Source organism: Balaenoptera musculus, chromosome 11, assembly GCF_009873245.2.
Source record: "Balaenoptera musculus isolate JJ_BM4_2016_0621 chromosome 11, mBalMus1.pri.v3, whole genome shotgun sequence".
Taxonomy (NCBI): domain Eukaryota; kingdom Metazoa; phylum Chordata; class Mammalia; order Artiodactyla; family Balaenopteridae; genus Balaenoptera; species Balaenoptera musculus.
In genome coordinates this window covers 3210405-3235851 of record NC_045795.1, presented here as the reverse complement: position 1 = coordinate 3235851, position 25447 = coordinate 3210405, and the positions used below count along the sequence as shown (strand labels likewise).

General features: G+C 42.9%; 1 protein-coding gene across 2 annotated transcripts in view; it reads right to left on the bottom strand.

Annotated features, from left to right (window-relative positions):
* CDYL (chromodomain Y like) overlaps positions 1-3698 on the bottom strand; it is a 155738-nt gene extending 152040 nt beyond the window's left edge. Inside the window, exon 1 of one of the 2 annotated variants that reach the window (XM_036869196.1) lies at positions 3289-3698. In XM_036869196.1, coding sequence (XP_036725091.1) covers positions 3289-3312 — 24 coding nt within the window. In that variant the 5' untranslated portion in view covers positions 3313-3698. Of the gene's footprint in view, positions 1-2226; positions 2273-3288 lie in introns of those variants that run through there. The other variant, XM_036869197.1, reaches the window with a different exon arrangement.
* Positions 3699-25447: the final 21749 nt, after the last annotated feature.

Here is a 25447-nt window from a genome sequence, read left to right as displayed (position 1 = left end):
CACATCCCACCCTCCATACGCCCAACCCCAGCAGAAAACTCAGCTCCAGAACAGCTGATCATCTAAAGCAGAGGCTAGCAAACTAAGACCTGGAGGACAAATCCAGCCCACTGCCTGTTTCTGTAGAATCCATGGGCTAAGACTGTTTTTCACATTTTTAAGTGATTTTTTTTTTAAAGAGGAAGACTATTTCATCACGTGTAAAAATGACACGGAATTTGAATTCTGCCGTCCATAAACAGCTCTACTGGAGCATGGCGCTCGCTCCTGTAGGGCACGGCCGATGACTGCTTCTGGGCAACAAAAGCAAAGCTCAGCAGTGGTAACAGACTGCCTGGCCTGCAAGGTCTCAACTATTAATAACTATCTGGTCCTTTACGTGAAGTTCGTGGACCCCTGATGTAAAGGATGCTTGTTTTTTTTGTGAAAACTAGAAAGTTCAGAGCATGGGTAAATTTAAAAAACCTGTCTTCCCTGATCCCAGCTGCTGGCGATGCAGGGGGTAAATCAATTCTGTCCTTCAACGAAGAGTAGTTCTTGCAATTTTGGGAGGCTAAAGCTCCATCCCATCTTCTCTAGGCTCTGCTCCCTTATTTTTTTATTCACAAGGCACAGTTACAGTAAGCACTTAAACATTTACTAAGGACCTATCACCACATACCAGGAACCATGCTAAGTGTTGGAGATCTCATTTCTTTTTAGGTGAGAAAACAAAGGCTTCGCAATCAGGTAACTCGCCCAAGTTCACGGGGCTACGGCAGCCCCGCGCTCTTACCACGCCCAGTTACTTCAAAAAGCAAGATGTTGAACTTCCTCCTCTGCCAGAATATCCCTCTGGAATTGTGGAGTCGGAGGCCAAACATGAAACTTCTCCTTCGATTTAGGCAGAACTGGACAAAACCAGGCAACTCATGCCCCAGGACCCGGCTACTAACATACCTTAGTGCTCCCGAACCCCCACCCCCCCCGCCCCCCGAGACAAGCTGCCAGTCAGACGCAGCGCTTACTTACGACTACTATCATTTCTGCCTCACAAATAATACTGCCTTGATTACAACAGTACAATTCTATACCTTTAGAAGCAAATCCAGGCCTCCAGGAGGCATGTTAGATCAGGCAGAACACAATAATAACCACCACTTTCTGAGTGTTCTCTCTGGGAACCGCAGGTATGCTTTCCATGTTTTTTTCATTTAAACGTCACAGCTCTATGAGGTAAGCTTTGATCCCAATTTTACAGATGGGGACACTGAGCTTTCAAGGTTAATTTGCTCAAGGTGACAGGGTTGGATTTCAATAACTAGGTTTTCTGACTCCAAATCCAGGCCCTCAATCGCTATGCAGAACTTTCAAATATCAACTTTCAATCCTCATATAGTCACAGTGGTGCCTACAAGTAAAGGAGAAGTGAGAAAATTCACCTTGAAATACACTGACCACACTATTTACGGTCACCCCAACTCTACGCTTATAACACTTTTTTCCAAAACTAAAACTCAGAATCAAGAGTTCAGTTGTGCAGGTGTGTCATTTTTCTGCAATGTACTTAGTTCTTCCAACAGATGCTCTTTGAGGGCATGCACCATTCCCGTCCCTCATCCCTCCCTAGCTCCCGACGGACCCTCCACAGGGTAGGCATTCAATAACACAATGAATGAACACAAACTCTGTACAAAATGTGACTTATAAATGGATGCTGCCGGGAGAAGGGAAAACCTGAAGATATACAGTAAGCAAAGAACTAAATTTAGTTCATAATGCACTGGTGGTAAAAGTGTTGTCTTCAGAATAATTTTTTACACATGAGATACAACCTATGTATAAGGTGCTACCCTCACCCACACACTAATGGAACAAGTTGACTGATTATGTATTTATGATCACAAAAATGAATGAAGAGTGAATACTCAAGCCTCAACTCTCAAAGAACAGTCTAATGTAGAAACCAAAATCCCTCATGCTCTCACACTATGTACTTTCCCAACTGCGTGCCTTAGCCTCTACTTCTGGGCCTTTCCCGAACACAACACTTTCCTTTTTAGAAGGGAAGCTTCTTGAGAACAGGGAGGTTTTTTTTTCCCTTTAGTACCCAAATGACCCAAGATAGTATCTTGAATACAGTAGGGCACAGCTAACGTGTGAAATGGTTGAACAGAATGGAACATTTTCAGTGCCAGCTAAGGTACACTGACCACGTACAATGTAAGGGGAGGCCAACAACCTTACCATTGATTCTCCAGAAGGCAGCCTCCTCTTGAGAACTTTTACGAACACTTGCTTTTAAAGCAACAAAAACTTGCTTTAAAAAAAAGCGACAAAAAGTTGCTAGAAGGCTATCACTGTTGGCAACAGAGCTCCATTCTGTGCCAACGGCGATAACATACCCACAAGAGAAGACCCCTCAGAAGGCTCACCTGGTTCTTATTAAGGGTTCACAGGGGCCAAGGGGCTCTACTCTTTACAGACGCTTCCTTAAGTCCCTAAACACCCAGGTCCCTAAACGCATCCAAGAGGTAAATCAAGAGTAATGCAATTTTAGTCTCTTACGAAGACCTATTTACAAATACGTATACGCAACAGAAGAACCATTTGTCCAAAAGAACAGGGAGCCTTCCAAGCTTCTGTACTCCCAGGAAGTCGACTTCCCAACACGTCAAGAAGTTACATCGAGGCGCACAAAATGTGCCTCAAGACCCAAACTGATAACCGCACCACTTGAAGTCGAAGCTGGCGGACCGATCGCCCACAACTCAAGAGTTCCGAGAGTGCCCTTTCTCACTCGCACCGCTGCGGCGCAAATGAATGACGGTGTATCAGCGTTAAATTTAAATTTCCTGGCTCCGGCCACAATGCTAACCTAATTAAAGCATGTGGTCAACGCTTAGCCTTCTCGGTGCGATGTTGTGCATCGCTCAGGCCAGCAGCAGAGTCGGGAGACAGTTGCACCCTTCCTCTCGCCCCCCCCAAAACCGGAGGCAAACCCTCCCCAGAGCGCTCCGCCGAACGGCCAGGAAAGCGCCCCCTTGCCGCCCACGGACCCCGCCCGGCGGCGCCGCGGGCTCCGCACCCACCGCCTCGCCGCGGGCACTTTGGCTCCGTCTGAGCAAGTCGCTCGCCTCAGCGCTCCTGCCCCGCGGCCGGGACCCCCGGCCCCGCAACTCGGGCGCCGCCGCCGGGCCCGGGCGCACGCGCTTCCGTCCAGCAAACTGCGGCCGGGGGGGAGGGGGCGGCGGGCCGGCCGTCGGGCGGGGGCCGGGCGGGGCGGCGGGCCGGGGGGAGGGGAGGTACCTCGTACAGCTCCTCGGAGGCCATGGTGGGCGGCGGAGCGGGGGGCGCGGGGCAGGGCCGGCGAGGCGCCGCGCAGCCGGCGGCCGACACTTTGTTTCAGTTGGGTCCCTGCGTGGCCTGCGCTTCCTGCTCCGCTCGGCTCCGGCGCCGGGCGGGCGCGGACCGGCGCTCACTCCTGCCGGTGCGGGCCGCCGGCCGGGTTGTGCGCAGGAGCAGCTGCGCAACGCGCCCTCCGCGCCGCGCTCACTCCCCGGCGGGCCGGCTCGGGCTCGGGCTCATCGCGCCGCCGCGGGGCCGGGCCGGGCTGGGGCGGGCGCGGCGGCGGTGCACGGCGGCGCGCTGGCTCCGCGGCTCCCCCTCTCCGGTGTAGTGCAAAAAGCTTCCTACTTGCGACCGAAAAACCTGCCCCGGCTACTGAGCATGCCCAGTGCGGCCGCCCGGCCCGGCCGAGCCGCGCTCCCGCGCTCCGGGTTTTCGGGCCGCCCGCGCGGGGGGGCGGGGCGGCCGGCGGGCGGGGCAGCCGAGGGGAGCAGTGGGCCGCGCTCCGGGCGCGGCGGGCGGCCGCGGGGAGCCGGCCGGCAGGAAGGGGAGGAGCCTGGGGTGGGGGCGGGGCCGCGGGAGGCGGGGGCGGGGCGGTGGGCGGGGCCCGGCTCGCCCCAGTGCCCTCCGGAGGTCGGGCTGGGCCGCGCCGCCGCCCGCGCGCCCGCCTCGACGTGGGGGCCGGGCCCGGGGCGGGAGGGCGGAGGACGGCGGCGCGCACAGGGGCAGGCACCGGAGGGCCCGACGTTGGGCAGGGGGCTGCGGGGGGCGCGCCGGCCCGCGTCCGCAGCCCGCCGCCCCGACGGCAGCGATGCGCAGCCTCCCTGCGGAGCGCGCGGAGCTCCCGCCCCCGCGCGCCCGCCGCGTCGCCTGTCCGGGCCCGGCCAGCTCGCGGAGGGCCGGCGGCGTGGCCAGGTGGAGCCCCCGCCGCACCACGTGCCCGCCTCCCCCGCGGCCGCCGCCAAGACCCGGAGCCGGAGCGCGCGCCCGCGTGGGGCCCGGCGCGCTCGGCACGCGTGCTCGGCGGCAGGCCGGGGGTGGGGGCCGGGGCGGGAGCCCGGCGCAGTCGAGGGCGGCGCGAGGGCGCGGCCGCCTCCGCTCGGCCCGCAGCTTCCCCCGAGCTGGGCCTCCCTGTTCCTCTCGGAGCGTCCGCCTCCTCCGAAGAGCAGCTGGGAGGAGGGGCCGGAATCCGGGCTCCAGGGAGGTCTGGGTTCCAATGCAACGAAGCTGTCAGTGGTGGTTCTCCTGGGGGGGGGTGGGGAACGGCGTGGACAAGCAGGCGACCGGCCCTCCCGGGGCCACAGCGATGGTCAGGCCCTTCCTCCGCCTGGAAGGGGAGAGGGGCAAAGTGGGGCCGGCTCGCATGGCTAGCTCGCGGGGCACACCTGCCGGGACACTGGACGTTTACCCATCTGTGCGGAATGAGGAAGGGGCTGCCTGGCCCGACCGCCCAAAACAGCCGACAACTCCGAACCTTCCTGCGCACAGAGCGGACCTTCTCTGTGGGGCACTGCAGAGACCCTGTCTCACGTTGTCCCCCACCCCTAGGCCTGGAAGCCCCCACCAAACCCTCATGTCTCCCAGGGCATTCTCCCCTGCCACCCCGTTCCTGGTGCTCCCTCCGGCTCCAATTCGTAACCGAGCCCCTAGAAGCCAGGCTCCTCCCACCAGCTTTCTTCCGAAAACCCAATTCGATGGTGCCGCGTACGCGCAGTTTAGTAACCGCAAGGCTTTTCACCCACTCCGCTGAGCTTCCTGCCCTCTCCAGGCCCACGAACAAGCGCAACGCTTGCCCTTAAGTCACTTCAAGTCGAATCACCATTGTCTTCACGCCGGCGCTTCTGCCTGCGATTCCCTCTGCCTGGAATGCCCCATTTCTACCCTAAACTCCTGCTCCGACGTCACCTCCAAAGCAAAGCCTTCTGACTTCCAGGGCAAAATTAGTCACTCCCTCCCCAGCCACTGAGGCGCGCTCCATTGCGGAGCTTTCCTCGGTATACTCAGTTCTATACACTCTTCCCTCCCACTTCTACACGATGACCTTCCCCAGATCTCGTCTTCCAATTCGACTCTCCAGCCCCCCACACCATTCTCTACCTACAAAATAAGTTTTTATTCAGTGAATTGGAATTCCAGTGTCCACAGCAAAGCCCCTGACACCTGATACACCTCCGATTCCCATTACCAGATGCTTCGACAAGAGAATCACAAATTAAAGTCCTCACCTCCTGAACCCGTCCAGGCGCCCTCTCTGATGGCCCTGCCAGTTCTCTCTGCCCTCCTCCAAACATTAGCGCTTCTTAACACATTATTTGCTGCATCTGTTTCTCGTCTCTCTGGCACACAAATTCATCAGCCTAAGTTGTAAGCTCCTTGAAGGCAAGGACTAGAACTTTGTATACCCTCCAAGTCTCAAAGCAATGACCGCTCAGTACTGCAGGCGCTCGCAGGCTTGCAAGAGGTGGTTCAAAGTCACACAAGCACAATACAGCATGAGTAAGAAAAAAGGGATCCTCGGTATAAAACGAACAGACACATCTCACCTAGAAACCTATATGCAATCCTAGACCGATGTAAATATAAAGTCCCCACTGTTACCAAGGGGAGGGGAGGAAGACAGGAGGATGTAAAGACAACCACAGCTCAGATACTGAGCTAGTACACTGGCTAGACATACAGTCCTAACCTAAGGAGACTTCCCTCATCGTGGAAAAAAAGGGAGGGGGGATTACAGCGTTAAAAAAAGGTAACTCCAAAAAGTCAATGTACACGGACCTTTAATCCTGATGACCTGGGTTATCCAAGCTGCCGTGATTAGCTGTCAGCATCAGGAGGAACCGCGGGGTGGAAGTCAGCTGCGTAACAAAGCAGGAGCAAGCCCTTCTCCTAAGCACGGGTCTACCTTTCTCCTCCAGTGATTAGTCGGTTTCCATCTTAATTAAGAACAAGGCAGAGGAGACCTGTACTGAAGTACTCGACCAGTGACTGAGAACTTGAGGTCAGCTGTCCACTGTGCTCCTCTCATCCCCCCGCCCCACCTAAAACACCCACTGGTTTATTTAATGCTGTTTTGCTTACGTATATATTTCACCTGGTTAGTTCGATTTGTCTTACTTTTAAGCAAATTCCACTCTCTTCCCTCACTTTTTAAATATAAACAACATTTTATCAGTGCTCATAACAGAAGCAAATTATGTCCAAGATTGTTTAATAGCTTTGAATTTATACCACTTTTTATGAAATAGTGAAGTTTTGCAGTAGTTACCATGACCACGTGTGTGGGTGCTGTGAAAGTACTTTGAGAATAAAAGTGCAATCACATCCCCTAAACACATCAAGGAAGATATCTTTCAGCACAATAGTTTGTACCAGTAAAATATACAACCCTTAAAAATTATAGACATAGTTGAGAAGCAAGATGATGGAGACATGCGATTAAAATACACATATACTCGTTCTAAGCTTCAGTTCTTACCTGATCTGAGTTAGTGGTGGAGACCAACATACACCAGTTCACTCCTTTTCCAAATTTATTTGAACGATTGGTATTCGACAATCGGTACCACTCAAGATAAGACTCTTCAGATCAGGAGTTAGAGCCATTCCACATCTCGGCAGAACAATGACTAATATCTTAAATTAAAGGTTCTTTCCTTTCCCCACCCAACAGCCCAACCAATCACTTCTTCAATTTTCCCAAGAATCTGCATTTCATCTACATTTGAATCCCAAGGCTCCTGAAAGGAGATGGGGGATGGGACTGGAAAGACAAAAGAAACGGAAAATCTAGCAACTCCTGCTCTCAGAGTCAAAGGCATTTTAAGGTTGGGTGACTGTGGAAAAGGGCTGATAACAATCCCCTTCAGCAGTTCTGCGCCCCAAAGCATAATCTATCTTGGCTACCTCCACCAAAACCTAAAATTTAACTGCAGTTTTTATCAAGAAGTGACCCGTTTGTTTCTTTGTGCACACTGAGGCCAAAGAAAAGTTAAATACCATTCTTGTTATAGAGCGGTCACTTCATAAATCTTGGGGAAATTGCTTTCTCAATCACTTACTCAAAAGAAAGTAAGAAAACTTCAGGCGTGACAAAGCAAAAGAGAGAAGCACAGAAAGCCAGTCATAAGATGAATTCAGGTGCTAGGCCCTTCTCCAAATTTGGAGCCAAACAGCTCTTCCTTCCCTGAAAGCTTGAATTGGATACCAATGGCCCCTTCTTTTCAAGACGACCAACAACCTCTGATTCCCCATTTCAGCTGCTGCTTCCTTCCCTGGCCAAATCATCAATTTCCCCATTTCAATCGGCAACCTCTCCCTGCCTACATCCATCTTGGTCCCAGGTATTATTCTCTCTTTTGTGTGGAAGCAAGTACCTAATCCAGCTGCCGCACTGCTGTTTCCTGGCCAAACACTATGACTATTTAATCTCTTTGCCCTAGTGATAGCAGTTCTGAGACTTCTTCACATTTGATTTCACCTATTTCCTCTTAGGCTGAGGTTCCACCACTGGCAAAACCTCATCAGTTTACAATTAAGGGTTATTTTCTTTCTCAACTAGATTTAGTGTTTAACTGCAATTCCTTTTTCTCTTTAGCCAACGGTGATTCTACCCAAAGAATCCTTGTAATATGTCTCTGTTGTACCTTCCTTTGACGGAAACAATCAAGACTAATGAAATTTTTCATTTGTAACTTTATACATTGTTCCACCTTCTGGAGGGAGAAAAATAACCAAAATTCATAAAGAGTAAATAGCCTTGAGACACTGCCATGACAGTCGGTTGACTTTATACCAGGGCAGTAACTAACTCATTTTGGATTCCTGAAAAAAACATCAAATGTAAATATCCCTTGAATTATTGTGATGGGTCATTATGTTTGTCACTCAAGTGAGACCATCCCAGTAACCTCATTACCTTCTGGACTTTTCTAGAGAGAAAGAGATTATCAGTCAGAGAGCAAGTGGGCAGAAGATGAGAGCAGACATTCTGGCTGGTAGCACCAGGTGTACAGGAAGCAAGGGAACCCAGAATATGCCCAGAACCACAGCAGGTGGAGGTTGAAACCTAAAGCAAAGAGTACATGAATCTGAAAATAAAGCTTGAACCACACCAGCGTATGGAAACAGGTACTGGGGCTTGATTGTTTTCAGTCACTAGTATTGCTCAGTGCAGAGGTTCCCAAATTGTCCCCAGACCAGTAGCAACACCTTCACCTTGAAACTTATTAGAAGTACAAATTCTCTACCACCACCCACCTACGAGCACCCAACAATCTGTTTAACAAGTTCGCCAGGTGATTCTGATGCACACTGAAGTTTGAGAAGCACTGGTTTAGAACAGTTTTGTTTCTTTGTGGTGGTGGTTTATTTTTTTAATTGAGCTACAGATTTCAAACCAGTAGTGGATCTTTACATTATTTTAGTAGCTCTTGATTAGCATTTTTTAAGTGAGACGGGGTGGAATGGATAGAATGGAACGAACTTGGAAAAAAAATCAGAGTGCATCCATCACTCCACTAGGGTGGAACTACTGTTTCCATTAAATACACACATATTTTTTAATATATAGATATATATATATATGTATATATATACACACACATGCATATATATACATACACATGTATATTATTATACACTAGATCGTAATGTAAAAGACATTTCTTACATTTTGATCAAGACCAAAAAATTTGAAAACCACTGTTTGGGAGATGGGTAACAAACCCCTGCAAAGTTGGATTGCTAATTATATATGAATGGTATTGCCAAAGTGCTCTAAAATCATTTTCTTAAATGGCTTAATGATCCCTTTTTTTGTAGTACAAATTATTTCTCCATAAATGCTACAAAGGTGTTCAGACCAGGCTCCTTTCTGAATTATCACATATTCTAGATTAATATATTTTGAACTAAAGAGGATTTATAGTACATATTTTAGGCCTTTTCTTTCCGAAGAATGTAAAAGCTTTTCCAAAGAGTATCTGTAACTGACTCTACAAAGGGAATGCAGTTTAATTTGGTAAACAGCAACGTTAAAAAAATGAATAAACAAATAAAAAGCACTTGCCCTGTGCCAGGAACTGTTACAAGCACTTTACAAATATTAGCCTCTTTAATTCAACAGCACCTAATAAAAATTATAGCTAACATTTACAAAGAACCCTCAGTAATCACATCTATCCATAAATCACCTTTTGGAATAGGCACAATGATTGTCCCCATTCCTAGTAAGTGGGGACGCTAAAATTTACACTCAGGTCCAGGTAACTCGAGGGTCTGAGCTCTGAACCATTGTTATAGTCCTTCATTCATTCATTCATTCAATAAATATTTATTGACCACTTATTGTGTGCCAGGCTCCTAGCTAATTAATGTATATACAATCATCCCTGGTCTCAGGCAGCTAACAATCTATTGCAATAGATAGGCATTAAATTATCAGGAAAAAAGTCACAGTTATAAATCAAGGAAAATTGCAGGCAGCTGTGAGCACATGTGACCTGGCCATGAGGCTGGTCTGCTGCTTCCCCAAAGACAGTGTCCATCACCCCATGGACACTCTAGACGTGCTTGGGCACCAGCAGAGCAGGATCATTGAAAAATTATTTTCAAATAATTCGATATCCAAAAAAAAAACATCGAAATAGCCATCATGGGAGAAAGCAACATTTTGACTTCCCTGCAATTGCTTTATAGTTTAGCATTTAAAAAATGAAATATTAGACATTCTAAATGACATCAAGAATAATAAAACAAAAGCCTGTGTACCCACTCCCCACCTTAAGAATATTTCCATATGCTAGCCAATACTTGAAGACACTGGAATAATTTATGGAAGGTGGGGAGTATACCATATTCTGTTAGTATTTAGGGCTTGTTTAGTTGTTGCTTTTTATAATGAATTTGGATTTACAGAAAAATCGCAAAGATAGTATAGAGATGCCCATATATCCCTCAGCATTTCCGCTAGTATTAATGCCTCACATTAGTATGGTACACTTGTCACAATGAGCCAATGCTGATACATTATTATTAACTAGTCTTTATTTCGATCTCCTTAGTTTTTACCTAATGTCCATTTTCTGTTCCAGGATCTCATTCAGGACACTGCGTTACATTTAGTGATTATATTCCCTTAGGCTCCTCTCGGCTGTGACAATTTCTCCGATTTTCCTTGTTTTTGATGATCTTGGCAGTTTTGAAAAGTATTGGTGGGATATTTTGTAGAATGTCCCTCAAATGGGATTTGGCTGTTGTTTTTCTCACCATTAGTTTGGAGAAGAAGACCACAGAAGTAAAGTGCCATTCTCATCACATCAAAGGTACAGACTATCAACATGGCTTATCACTGCTGATGTTGACCTTGATGGCTTGGCTAAAGTAGTGCTTGGCGGGCTTCTCCACTAAAGTTACTACCCCCAGACCGCCCTTTCTATTCTAGACTGTTTGGGAAGTTACATTGGGCAAAACCCACTTAAGGAGTGAGGACCTGTACTCCTTCCTGCTCCTTGAGGGCAGAGTATCTACAAAAACTATTTGGAATTCTGCACAGATTTGTCTCTTCTCCCACACTTATTAATTATTCAATCATTTCTATTAATATGAACTCACAGATATTTATCTTGTATTTTGGATTATAATCCATACTTCTTTACTTATTGTGTTACTCTGATTGTTCCAGTTTTGGCCACTGGGAGCTCTTTTTGGCTCCTGTACCTGATCATTGTGGGGGGCGGGTGGGGTGGGGTGGGTGTGTATGTGAGCACTTCTTTACTTTCTGACATTATTAGATGCTCCAGGCTCATCTTGTATATGTTCTGCCCCAGTTCTAGAACCAGCCAGTTCTCCAAGTAGCCCTGGCTCCTCGTATTGAAAAATCATATTAGAAAGCAAGTTCTGGGTACTAGTTGTGCTTGTTCTTACTGGGACTTCTTTGGTTTTTGATTAGGTCGTAACTAAGCTAGTGAGCTAAAATCTAAAGGATGAACTAGGTAAGAGGATGATGGAGATGGTCCCAGGCTGAGGGAAGAATGTGTGCAAAGCCCTAGATGTGGAAGGAGCATGTCTCTGAGAACCTGAAAAGAGTTAGTGGGGCTGGAATGCAGAGAACAGGAAGAGGGACATAAAATGGAATTAGGAGACAGGCAAGTCTGGTGGGTCATGAAAATGTCCTGGGTGTCTTGAGCAATGATCTGATCTGTATTTTCAAAAAGCTTGACTCTATGAAGAACAGATGGTTGGGGCAAAGTAGTTAGGGAATTATTACACTATCGCCTTAACTTCAGTGCTTATTTTTTAGATATCAAATTATTTCCTAATAAATTTTTGGTGAATACTCTGCTGATGTCAAGCATACTCAGCGCACCTGTGAGGTGATGGACAATGCCTTTAGGACCTCCAAGGCAACACTGAATAGACGTGGTGATAGCGGACATCTTTTCTTGATTTTAATTACAGAAGGAAACTTTCACTATTAAGAATGCTATTTGCTGAAGAAATTTTATAGGCATCTTTAATCTTTGATCAGATTAGGGAAATTCCTTTCTAATACTAATTTTCTAAACTTTTTAAATTAAATTGTGAATGGATATTGAATTTTGTCATCTACTGAAATGATCATATGATTTCATTCCTTCATTTTGTAAACACATTGGCTTACATTAATTATTTTAATTTTAAATCAATTTTCTCTTTCTGGAATAAACCAAAATTTTGGTTTGGTTGCACTGTGCTCTTTATAAGTTGCTAAATTTGTTATGCTAATAACGTGTTTAGGATCTTGAATCTATGTTCATGAGAAAGATTGGCCTGAAATTGTCTTTTCATATGTTCTTGTCAGGTTTTGATATCCAGGTTATACATATCTCATAAGAGGAGCTGGCATACACTTCCTCCTTTCCAATTTTTAGTTTGTGTATAAATGCCATTATTTCTTCCTTTATTATCTGTATGCATTTGCTTGTAAAGTCATCTGGTCCTGGAGCATTCTTGCTGAAAGGCTTTAAGTTATAGATTCAAATTTATTAATGAAGGAATATTCAGGTTTTCTATTTCTTCCTATGTCAATTTATCCATTTTATTGAAATTTTCAAATTTAATGGAATAAAGTTGTTCAGAAAATTTTAATATTGGTAGGGTCTGTAGTAGTGTCCCATTTTTCATTTTTCAAATTTTGTGTGACTTCTCTCCTTTTATCAGCCTTGCCAGGGCTATATTAATTTATTAGTCTTTTGAAAATACCAACTTTGGACTTTGTTGATTCTCTGTTTTGGAAATGTCTACTCTATTTCATTATGCTCTTACCATTATTATCTCCTTTTCACTTTGGGTTTTATTTGTTGTTATTTTTCTAATTTCTTTAAATGTCTTTGTTCATCGACTTTTAGTCTTTCCAAACGTATGTATTTAAACCTATAAATTCCTCTGCATCCCAAAGTCTTGGTATTTTACATTTTCATTATCATCTAGTTCAAAATAAATTTCCATTTCCATTGTGGTTTCTTCTTTGACGTATGAATTATTAGAAGTATGTTTTTAATCTCAAAATATAGAATTTTTCTACTTTTTTTGTTGTTTTTATTTGATTTCTGGTTTAATGGCATTGTAGTCAAAGAACAGGATCTGTAGAATTTCAATCCTTTGAAACTTGTTGAGACTTATGTCCCAAATATGCTCAAATTTTATTAATATTCTATATGGTACTTCAAAAGATTGTGTATTTTGCAGATTGTGTATGTGCAGTGTTATTTATATATATAATTTATATTATATGATTTATTATATGAATCATAAACTAATATATAAATTATATTTTATCTTAATTATAAACAATAAATTTGAATATATTAATATGTTATAATAAAGTTTATATATAAATATATATATATTCAAGTTTAGTATTTATGTTATTCAAATCATCTCTCAGGATAGGTGTGTTAAAATTTCCCAATATGATTGTGAATTTGTATATGTCTTTTTAGTCCAGTTAGTTTTTGCTTTACATGTTTTGAAGCTATTTATTAGGTACATACAAGTTTAAACTGTTATATCTACCAGCTAAATGAAGCATTTTGTCATTATAAAGATACTAATCATGCTTTTGACTTTACGTCTACTTTGGCTGATATTAAGTTACCTATAACCAACTTTTTAAAAATTCATGTTTGTATGATAGATAAACCTTTCTCCATCTTTGTATTTTTAAACTTTCTGGATCCTTATGTTTTAGATATGTCTCTTATAAGTAGCAATTTTGTCTTTAAATTCAGTATGACAATCTTTGTCTTTTAACTGGGGTATTTAGTCCATTTACATTTAAGGTAATTAATAATATGTGTAGTTTTGATTCTACCATATTATTATTTTATTTATTTATTTATTTATTTATTTATTTATGGCTGTGTTGGTTCTTCGTTTCTGTGCGAGGGCTTTCTCCAGTTGTGTCGAGCGGGGGCCACTCTTCATCGCGGTGCACGGGCCTCTCACTGTAGCGGCCTCTTGTTGCGGAGCACAGCTCCAGATGCGCAGGCTCAGTAGTTGTGGCGCAGGGGCTTAGTTGCTCCGCGGCACGTGGGATCTTCCCAGACCAGGGCTTGAACCCGTGTCCCCTGCATCGGCAGGCAGACTCTCAACCACTGCGCCACCAGGGAAGCCCTACCATATTATTTAGTTTCTCTATTTATCCTGCCTATTCTATGTTTTTTTTTTCATTGATTTGTTTCAGATTGAGAACTTTAAAAATAATTATTCTATCTTTTTTCTACTTCTTACCTTGCAAGTCATATGTTCTTTTACAAATTATATAGTGGTAACCCTAGAAGTTATAACATATGTCTTTCTCTTAAATAAGTGTAATATTAATAACTTTATTTTTTTCCTGGACAACACAATAACCTAAGAAAACTTTACACATTTATTCCATGACCTACTGAGCCATGTCCCAATACTATTTATTCCATGTTAATCTTTATTGCTGTTTTGTATCTTAATTCTCTATTTTACATGCCAAAAGTCATTATAATTATTGATTTATATAGCCAACATTTATTTAGATTCACCCAACATATTTAACCTTTTTTATTGCCCTTCATTTTTTACTGTATTTCTAATCTTCTGTCTGGAATCATTTTCCTTCTGCTTGAAGAACAATTAATATTTTATTTATTGAAGATTGCTGCTGATGAACTCTCTCATTTTTGTTTGTCTGAAAATGTCTATTTTACCTTTTTATGGAAGGCTATGTCACTTAGTATAGAATTCCAGGTTGGCAATTTTCTTCTTTTTTTTTTAATTAAATCATCAAGCTTTCCCCACAGCATTATTAAGATATAATTGACAGGGACTTCCCTGGTGGTCCAGTGGTTAAGACTCCGTGCTCCCAATGCAGGGGGTCCGGGTCTGATCCCTGGTCAGGGAACTAGATCGCACATGCTGCAGCTAAAGATCCCACATGCGGCAACTAAAAGATCCTGCATGCCGCAACTAAAGATCCCGGACGTGGCGATGAAGATCCCGCTTGCCACAACTAAGACCCGGCGCAGCCAAATAAATCAATAAAATAAACAAATATTTTTAAAAAAGATATAATTGACATATAATATTGTATAGATTTAAGGTGTACAACGTGGTGATTTGATACATATATATTGCAAAGTGATTGCCACTATAAGGTTAGTTGACACCTCCATCACCTCTCATAAATACAATTTTTTTGTGTTTAGAACATTTAAGATCTACTCTTAGCAACTTTAAGGTATATATTACAGTATTGTTAACTATAGTTGCCATGCTGTATATTAAAGCCCCAGAAATTATTCCTCTTATAAATGGAAGTTTAAATCATTAAGATTAATTGGTTCTGGTGAGGTCCCAGTTTAGTTTGAAAAGGAAAGAGTGCAAACATTGGCCATTAATCGATATATGAGGTTCATAAATCATATGTTTTAGGCATGTACAAGCCTAATGTCTGTAATTCATGTGTATTCAGTATTAAGAATATACAAAATATAAACTGGTCTAACTATTGTTATATAGTTGAGCTCTTTAGGAGACCTAATTTATCCGAAGCATTAGGATGTATAATTAGTATATCAATTGTCTCAAATGGTTCCCTTCCTGTCAGGTTTCTTCTTGGTCCCTTTATGCTAATTTTCCCATAGCTCAGGTTCGGATTTTTCACCCTGAATAGATCAGCTATGCCTTCCTCTATGCTGGAAATGGGTGGGCTGTCCCCTACTTTCCTGAGTCTTCCTCTTCTTTCCCTATTCATTGCCAGCTCCATGAATATTTCCCTAAATGAAGGAAGCTTTTTTTCTGACCAATCTGTAAAGAACCAACGCCATCCGCATTTAGCACTAAACCCATCAACACTGCACGGCATAAACATGTATTCTTGGGTAGGTTTACTACTTGGATCATCATCTTTTCTTTTTAAATTGCCATGCTGTTTTTTGTCTTTGTCCTTGTGTATGTTTGATGCATCTCTACTCTCTACTTTAGAGAAAGAGAGAGAGAGAGCTCCAAAAGAAACTAGCCAACAACACTGTGAACCCATGAGCTCCCGCTATATAGGGTTCAGAGATGATGGTGAGGTTAAAATACCATCAACTCTACCAGCACATTCTCTTTGTTTTTTAAAATTTCAGCTTTATTGAGTTATAACTGACAAAATTGTAAGATATTTAAAGTGTATATTACATGATTCAATATATTGATACATACACATTATGAAAGGATTTCTCTTCAACTAGTTAACACATCCATCACATCACATACTTTTCTACTTCTCCTCTTCCTCCTCCTCCCCCTCCCTTTCTCCTTCTCCTTCCCCTCCTCCTCTCCCCCTCCCCCTCCCCGTCTTCTTCTTCTTCCCTTCCTCCTCCTCCCCCTTTTTCTTCTTTTTCTTCTTCTTCTACTTCCTCTTCTTCTTCCTCCTCTCTTTCTCCTTCTTCTCCTTCTTCTTTGTGAGACCATTTAATTTCTGCTCACTTAGCAAATTTCAATTACACAATACAGAGTTAGCAACTATAGTCACCATGTTTTACATTAGATCCTCAGACCTTATTCATCTTATGTGGAAAGTTTGTTCTACCAGTGCTTTCTTACAATAACCTTTCATGGAGCACTTAGCAGGGTTTGTTCTTTCTTGAGTATGGAGGATATAAGGTATCCAGCTGAGGTCAGTTCCTGTAGATAAAAGATTGTTTCAACCCCAGGTTGACTGACTAACTTCAGCAGAAGAAGCAACAGATTTGCTTTTGGGAATAGAGGTAAAATGAAACTAATCTATTCGAGGAAAGTTATTGTCAAAGTCTTAGAATTTCTAAAAGAAAAAGCAATGCATTCTTTTAGTTTAAGCACTAGGATATACAAAGTTACTAAAAATAAAAAGCTGAGAACAATTTTAATGTCTAATATGTAAGCATGACTAAATAAATTGTGGTACCTTTACATAATAAAATATTATGTGCCCCTTAAAAATAAGATTTTTTATAAAGATTGGGAAAGGCATATGTCTTAACATTAAGCAAGAGAACCTGAACACAATGCATAAAATATATCTGCAAGGATGCAAATATCAAAAATTTTAAAAACTGGAAATATTAATTTTTGTTAGGGAGGAGAACAGGGTGATGGAGGGACAGAGGTCAGAGAAGACTCTTCACTCAGCTTTAAATTATGTGAATGTATCACTTACTTCTTAAAAATTAAAATGAGTAAAATGAAGAACCAGGAAATATAAAGCCTATGCAATATAATTTCAACTATGCAAAGATGGAATAGAAAAGTATCTAGCAGGAACTATACTAAAATATCAATATGATTCTCTCTGGAATTACAGGGTTTTATGTCTGTATTTTCTAGAGATTTTGGTAAAAAATGTTATTTTTAATGAAAATAAATTTTATTTGAAAATAAATGGAAAATATGAAAATTTTTAAATGTAGGAAACCTACTTTAAAAATCTTTTAAAGAACTATAGTTTGGGACTTCCCTGGTGGTCCAGCGGGTAAGACTCTGCACTCCCAATGCAGGGGACCTGGGTTCGACTCCTGGTTGGGGAATTAAGATCCCACATGCCGCGGGGCAACTAAGCCTGCGCTCTGCAACTACTGAGCCCGAGTAGCCCGTGTGCTGCAATTAAGACCCAACACAGCCAAAAAAAGAATAAGTTTTCCTCATTTTCTTGCAGAGTTGTGCTTGGGGATCATTGGTTTAGATGAGGATCATTTCAACTCTAAAATTGTATGATTCTAAACATAGAAATAGGCAACAAACTTAAATAGTCTGAACTTATAGTCTATATATTTATTCATGTCAATCAATTATGGGTACCGTGGTGGTCCAAATCAGTCATTTATGCTCACATAGAGCTCACAAAGATGGTGACTCTCTTCAGTTATCAAATAAGCATCGTAGTTTCATTTTTCAGTACACACTGATGCCACTTATTGGCCTGCATGCTCTATATGTCACTGAAAAGCATGATAAGCTATGAGGCAGACAAAAGTAACTGCATTTTATCAAAGAATTTGAAAGTGAATTCACACAGTTGATTGGACTGGAAATCAGGTATTCTTAATTTCAAAATCCATGATCTTTTCATTTCCTTTATCAGAGTAATTTGCTTCCTTTTAATATTATATTGTTTGTAGATGATTTACATGATAACTCATTCCAAACCTATGAGGGACATAAAAGATGTTTGAAATCAATCCTTGCCCTCCAGGAATTTAAAATCCGGCCAAGGAGGCAAGATACAAACACACACACACACACACACACACACACACACACACGCACACACACAGGAATTTTCCTTACAACAAAGGCAAAATACAATTGAGCTGAATGAGTAATGCGAATAATAAACACAGTAGTTGAACTTTAGAGGAAGGTAAAAACCACAGAACCAAATCAGAAGCTTGAGTTGGGCATTTCAAGGGCAAGAGGTGGGAGAAAATATTATTTCAAGCAAGGAAAGACTATGAACAAAAGCTTAGGAGGAAAATAAAAGGTCTGTTCCAGGGAGCGCGAAGAGTGCTGGGCTGCCCTGGCTGATAAAATTGGACAAATAGGTTGGGGTCGAATTGTGGAAGCTTAGACTGTTAGGCTAATGACCTGAAGACAGTGTGGTCAGCTAAAGGACAGGCAAGTGCTGCCCTCTGGAAGGTTCATCAGTGGTGATTCCAGGAAGGAGGGCGTGCACAGGAGTTAGAGGCAGGGAGAGAGAAGACAGCGGTTTTCTGGAGACTCTAATGAGTGTGTGAACTAGAGGAAGGAAGAAAGGAAAATTAGGAAGAAGCAACATTACAGGACCTGGTGATGGATTCAGTATGAAGGGTAATGAGGAGGGAGGACCAAACAGGTACCCAAAGTTTTAAGCTTCCATATTCAGTAGGAGAATTATGGTACCATTGGCAAAAATAGGGACAGAGCAAAAGTTTCTTTGGGAGAAAATAAAGAAAATTTAACTTTAGGTATGAGTTTTGGGAGGCAGCTTAACATGACAGGCGTGAGTTCACATTTCATTTTTGTAATGTTGAAACAAGCCCTGCTGAAATCAGGGCAAGTTTCAGTGCCCCCTCATTCCTAGTTTCCTAATATGTAAAATGAAGGTGGTAAAACCCACCTATAGGATGGTTCAGAGGGTTAAAAATGAGACTTGTTTTCAAAGCACCTGTTGTAGCATGCAGTGTATCTAATCAATAAAATGACTTTTTTGTTGTTGCTAAGCCTTATTATAGTGCTAATGAATAAAGTTGACAGTAATTATTAATGGCTGACATGATGAATTTCATGTGTCAGTGGAAGTATCCAGTAGGTCATCTGAGTGGAGAGGTTGGAACTAAATGAATATTCAGACTGGAGAGTCATCTGTTAAAAGTGATAGTTGATGCTTGAAGAAGGATTAGTTATCCTAGCAAGGGAGAAGGGAGAAGCGGCCTGAGTGCTGAACTTGGGAAATGCTCAGTCAGAGGCCGTGAGGAGGATGAGAAAACCTTCGTTAAGACAAAGGCTTAATCAGAGAGGGAGTGAGAGAAGAAAGAGGATGCAGTGTTACAGAATTCAAGAGAGGGCTGACTTCAACAAAGTAGTAGTGAACATTTCCAAATGTCGCTGAAAAGGCAAGTAAATTTTACTTAAATTTTTGAGCGATTTCAAGAATTGGCATGACTGTCAAGATCATACATGTTATATACAGGAAAGAATCTGAAGAAGAATGGATATATGTCCATGTATAACTGAGTCACTTTCCTGTACACCTGAAACTAACACAACATTGTAATTCAGCTGTACTCCCATATAAAATAAAAATTAAATTAAAAAATAAGAAATAAAATACGTGTGTGTTAAATCTTAGGCATAACCACTAATATAGTGGAAATAGAATATATTATTTCTAACTCAGTGATAAATAAAAAGAGAATAAAGATCAAATAATCTAACAGAAGATGGAAGAAAAGAGGGGCAAATAAATATTATGGCAAATAGAATAAAAAAAAGATCATACACGTTACAAATGATTTGAATAATATATTTTTCAAGAGTACATATTTATCACCTTCAAGGATAGATTTTCTAATTAGAGTAATCAAATATTAATTTAAGAAATAGGAAGGGTTTGTAATCGGCATATTAAAGTACTAGCCAGAGCAGTGCTGTTTAGGAAGATAATCTAATGACAATGTAATACACACATAAGGATAAAAACTGTTGGGAAATAACTCTTTAATATTCAACTACTCCTTCTTACAAATTACACTCTTCATTTGTTTAATATACCCAGAGAACAAAGAGTCAACTTCAACCGTTCTTTGTCCAAATTGTCACAAATTCCAAATGATACAGTCAGACTGATTGGGATTTTACTATTTTGCCTGTTGATGAGTCCAAGAGCTAAGTGTCAAAGATCAAGTGCCTTATCTACTCTTCAATATCTGTCTATAAGTTTAAGAGGTCTTATGGAGCGAAATACACCTTCTGAGTGAAGACCTGTCAACTTTGTGGACTTAGAAATATGACTGGTTTACATTCATGGTGCCCGTATGTCTCAGAAAAATCACAGCTAAGCATAATCCTCAAGGCCCAGCTGCTACAAGTACTTGGCGTAAGGACTTTGAGTAGCGGCTTCACCGGCAAATGATGCCAGGGACTCCATTCAATTCAGCTGAAATGTATGAAGTTAATACAATTGATTTATAAAAACGAGTTGGTTTACAAAACACAGGCAATACAAAGAAGTAGAAGAAACTGTCAGAGGGGAAAAGGGGTGGGTAAGAAGAGACAGCAAGGATAAGATTATTACAGAGTGCTGTATTCCATTTGCTGAGCAGATGTGGCTCAAGTCTCCCAGTGGCCAGAGCAAGGAGGAAAGAGGAAACCTCCCGGTTAGGAGGCTAGTGCTGTTGTTCAGAAGATTAAACGGTTGTTTAGTAAAAGCCATGGTTCCCCTGCACCACCCCCAGGGGAAATTCTCCTGTGGGTCCTCATAAAGAGGAATCTGGCGACATAGCAGATTGGGCTATCAACAAAATCCCTAAGTTAAAGGTAATGACACATGTCCTAGGGTTGGGTCTGATAGCACCCCTCTCTGTACATACAGCTTAGTCAAGTCCATTCCGCAAGGAGGCAAATACCTGTGATCTAAACACACAGTGCTCTGATGCCCAGATTTGATCCAAAGTTAAAGTTTAGGGTACCCAGCAGAATGGATAATTTGCATACCCTTCAGGGAATTCTCACAAACGTTATTTCTCAAAAAATCAGTGTTTGCTAGAGGACTGGCCAGCAGAGAGTTCAAGGTTGCATTCTCTAGTGAGAGCCCGGAGCACAGGTCTTCTATATGAGAGGAGAGGCATGCACGCCTGGACCACTGAAGACCACGGGGTAGGACCAGGTTCTCTCATGAAGGTGACCTAGTCCAGCTGGGCTCGCAGACGGGCAGCACATGGTCTAGTGACTGTGGACAAGTCACCATCTGACTCCTTTGAACCTGTTTTCTCAGTTTAAAATAATAATGATCTTTTAAAATATACATTCTTTTGGTTTACACTCATGTAAGCCAGACCTGTAAGGGTTTTCAAATACAGTCTCTCATTTTGTCTGATTCGGTCCGTACTGCAATATGACGAGACAGGGTGGGATTAATGCTCATTTTATAGACAGTGGCCAAAAAAGGAAGAGGGGCATCTAAGGGTCTCTGAGGGCTGAGATTCCACGATTTTCGCTGTGAAACATCTCATCTCTCTGGTCTTCCAGGATCACAGCCTCGATTGTTGTAGCATTCACCTGTGCTTCTTGGACTAGGAACCCCTAGGAGGCAGGGTCACGGCATGTGTTAGGCAAGCACCACGCAGGTGCTGAGTATTATCCTGAGCTCAGCCCACACTGTGCACTTCAATCTTCCCGGTTCTGATTCTTCCTCCCCGAAGTTAGGATGAAAGCCTGTTGTTCCGACATGTAAATGTTTAAAGTTGTCATGCCAGCAGGCAAAAGAGACTGTGAATGCCTTACAGCTTTAAAGAGCCGTTCAGACCTGTGTCCGGAGGCACTTAGGAACCCCGCATTGCCTTTCATGACATTCACCTTAGGAAGGATGGTCGGTTGACGTCTATCCTCTTGGTTCCTAGCCTCGGGGACAATCATGGGGCGTTAGCTGAATTCTCAGGACCCCCCTCCCCCCTCCCCTGAGGATATTAACGCGGGGGAGAGGCTGCCAGGAAGCCCGGCGTCCCGTCTAATTGCCCCACACGTCATTGTGCTTCATTCTGCAGGGGATTCGTCGGGTCACGGGTGCAGCAGCACATGCTGGGGCCTGGAGGAGCTTTTAATGGCCGCAGAAATAGAGATGCCAGGCGGGCCGGCGGGCCGCTGTGGCCTTGCCCGGCGTTAGCAAATTCGTACCGAGCCAGCAAAACAGTTGCAGGAAACCTGGGCGGGGCACCCCCATAGCATGTTTACAATCCTGCAACTTGTAAGAGATAAAGACTTTTGTTCAGCATCTACAATGAATGAAAGTGGAGATTTCCTGGATTAGTTTGCATTTCCAAGTATGGTTTCTTCTTCTGTCATTTTGTTGTTTTTCCTGCCCACTGGGAGAAGTTTTAAAACCAAAACTGGTTGGATAGAGTTAAAAGCTGGTCTGTACCAGAAAGGAGCCGCTTATCATGTGAATTTGAGTTTATTTTCTATCCTCGCCCCTGAACGAAGAGTGCATTTTGTGGGAATATCGGGGTATTTCATCCCCATTTTCGCTGATCTCTTGGTAAACAACAGTCACCCTCATTATCATCATTAAAGTTCTAGATATTGAAATGGCCTAAAAGCCAAAGGAAGCATACTTTGAATACATTTTAAAAAGGGGAGGAGGAGCAAACTAGGAAAAGTATATTTAAGTGTTTAAATAAATGTTGCTCTTTTGGAAGAAGTAGTGTGTGGTATGGAACAATGCTTCCCAAACTTGAATGCGCCTGCAAAGCACCCGAGGACCTCATTAACAGGCAGATTCCGACTCTGTAGGTCTGGAATGGGGCCTGAGAGCCTGTGCTTCTAGCACATTCCCAGGTGACGCTGACACTGCTGGCCTGTGGACTGCACTTTATACAGAAAAGTATAAACCGACCCTTCTTAGCAACATTTCTAGCTCTTAGAAGAATTCCTGGATTATCCTCATTAGATCACTAAAAGGGATATTTTGCTCAAAACCAAATATCTGTAATTTAAAACTCTAGAAGGACATGTCTGATTTTTGTGCGTGTAAGATAGCAAACTCATCTCTACAAACTTAAAACATGTACAGAATCTTTTAAAAATTGTTTCTCTGGCCTTTATCGTTTACACACACTTTTCATACCCATTTAATATTATTAATCATACTTATTAATTTAAGAAGAGTAAGTAGTAGCTACCTAATTAGAAATGAGAATACAGCTGTTCCAAATTGCGGAGAGTGGCATATGCAAAGGGCCAGAGGCTCTCCCCATGGAGAATTTGTTCTCTCAAATGAACTCCCTTATACCTACCTTGACCATATGGTCTAGTTGGTTCCTGCTCTCTTAGTTTATTCATTAATAAGGCCCCCTTTCACTCTCAAAAGAGTCCCAGTTTCAAAAATCACAGAATCACTCTACATAGAGCCCATACTGCTTGTATAGTCATCTGGCATTTAACACATTGTGTTCCTGGGTTGCTAAGTATTTCTACCGTGTCCATGTCTTAGGTATCCAATGCAATTATAATTTATTTTAGAGTATCAATAATCTCATTCATTCAGTTGATCAATATATATGGAGTGTTCTTTAAAACAACCTGAAGGTATTGTCCATATGCAATTGCAAGTTGGCGTCTGAGAGTGCTTAAAATCAGAAAACACAAGTCTGTTCAATAATATCTGGGTAGCAGTGGCAGCCCTGGTAGAACAAATTTATCCATCCATCCACTCACCCACACATCCACTCACCCACCAACCACCCATCCCTCCATTCACCCACTCACCCACCCACCCACCCATCCATCCACCCTTCCATCCACCCACCCATCTATCCATCTGTCTGCCCATCCATCCAAAAAAAACCGTATTGAGAACCACTCTGTGCCAGGCTTCGGACTAGGTCCTAGAAGTACAACAGCAATCAAAGCACAGCGCCTGCCTCCTAGACTTCTTGTTCCTTCACACAGTAATGTTTATTGACTTATTTTTTAAAATAAACATTTTTTTTTTCAGTTCTGTTTGGAGAAATGGGAACAGGAAATGAGTATCTACTGTGAATGAGCACAGATCTGGAAATACAGAGACCATGATTTTGGCTCAGGCTCCAGAATGATAGAACAGTATGCCTACAAGGAAGTCACTCCATCCTCTGGGCCTCAATTTCCTCTTCTGTAAAATGAAAGTGCTTGGTGATTGCTAGGATTCCTTCTAGTCTTACAATTCTGTTACAGGAGTTAAGACGTTTTCTTCTCTCCCATTAACGATTTCTAGGAAGAGGATTTTAGGAAAGCTTTGAATAGCAGAGGGAATAAGACTGTAGAGCCTTCGGGGATGGTTAATTACTTAGCTTTTTGCACATTTTCCTTTTTTATCTTCCTCAACTCTGTCATCAGTTTTACAGCTTACCAAGATTTCCATTTTTGTTTCATGAAAATTTGTTTTTCATTTCTTTGACATCAGTCTCTCTGTCCAACCACATACTTTTCTTTTTTTAACTTTTTTTTTAATTTTTTATTTATTTATTTATTTTTTATTTATTTATGGCTGTGTTGGGTCTTCGTTTCTGTGCGAGGGCTTTCTCTAGTTGTGGCAAGTGGGGACCACTCTTCATCGCGGTGCGCAGGCCTCTCACCATCGCAGCCTCTCTTGTTGTGGAGCACAGGCTCCAGACGCGCAGGCTCAGTAATTGTGGCTCACGGGCCTAGTTGCTCTGCGGCATGTGGGATCTTCCCAGACCAGGGCTCGAACCCGTGTCCCCTGCATTGGCAGGCAGACTCTCAACCACTGCGCCACCAGGGAAGCCCCAACCACATACTTTTTCCTTTCCCGGTTCCCCCCGTCCTGTGTCTGTCCATCCTCTTGGCTTTCTTCCCTCACATCTCCCAATGCCATGAGACCTCAGTTTTGCTCCCATCTCAATTCTTGCTTTCTGTTTACTCAGAGTTCTCTTTCTCATGCACCACGGGAAGCCAAGTAGACATTTGCCACACAACCTGTGTTATTAATACACATTCTTTATGTTTTTTTCTCAGGGGAAGATGGAACAGCAGGAACCTTACGTCTCTTGGAAAAGCTGCCCAGGTGACCTGGGTGTGTCAAGAAGTTACCTGACCCGCCCTGTGAATGGCATATATCTCTGCAGATTTGCTTAACAGATACTGATTAAACATCTGCTGTACACAGCATCGTGCCAACACACAGGAACAGGGAATCAAAAGAAGGGTAAGTTATATTTCTCTTCTTGGAACTTAAAAAAAAAGAATTAGGATGCAGTGTGACAAATGCCATACTGCTGTGGGAACATGAGGTAAGAGCCTCTAATGATTCCTGGGGGAAAGCTCCTCTGGGGTGTTACATCTGACTTCCCAAACACAGTGGCTTCTTCTCTGCCAGCCGCTGCCGGTGTTC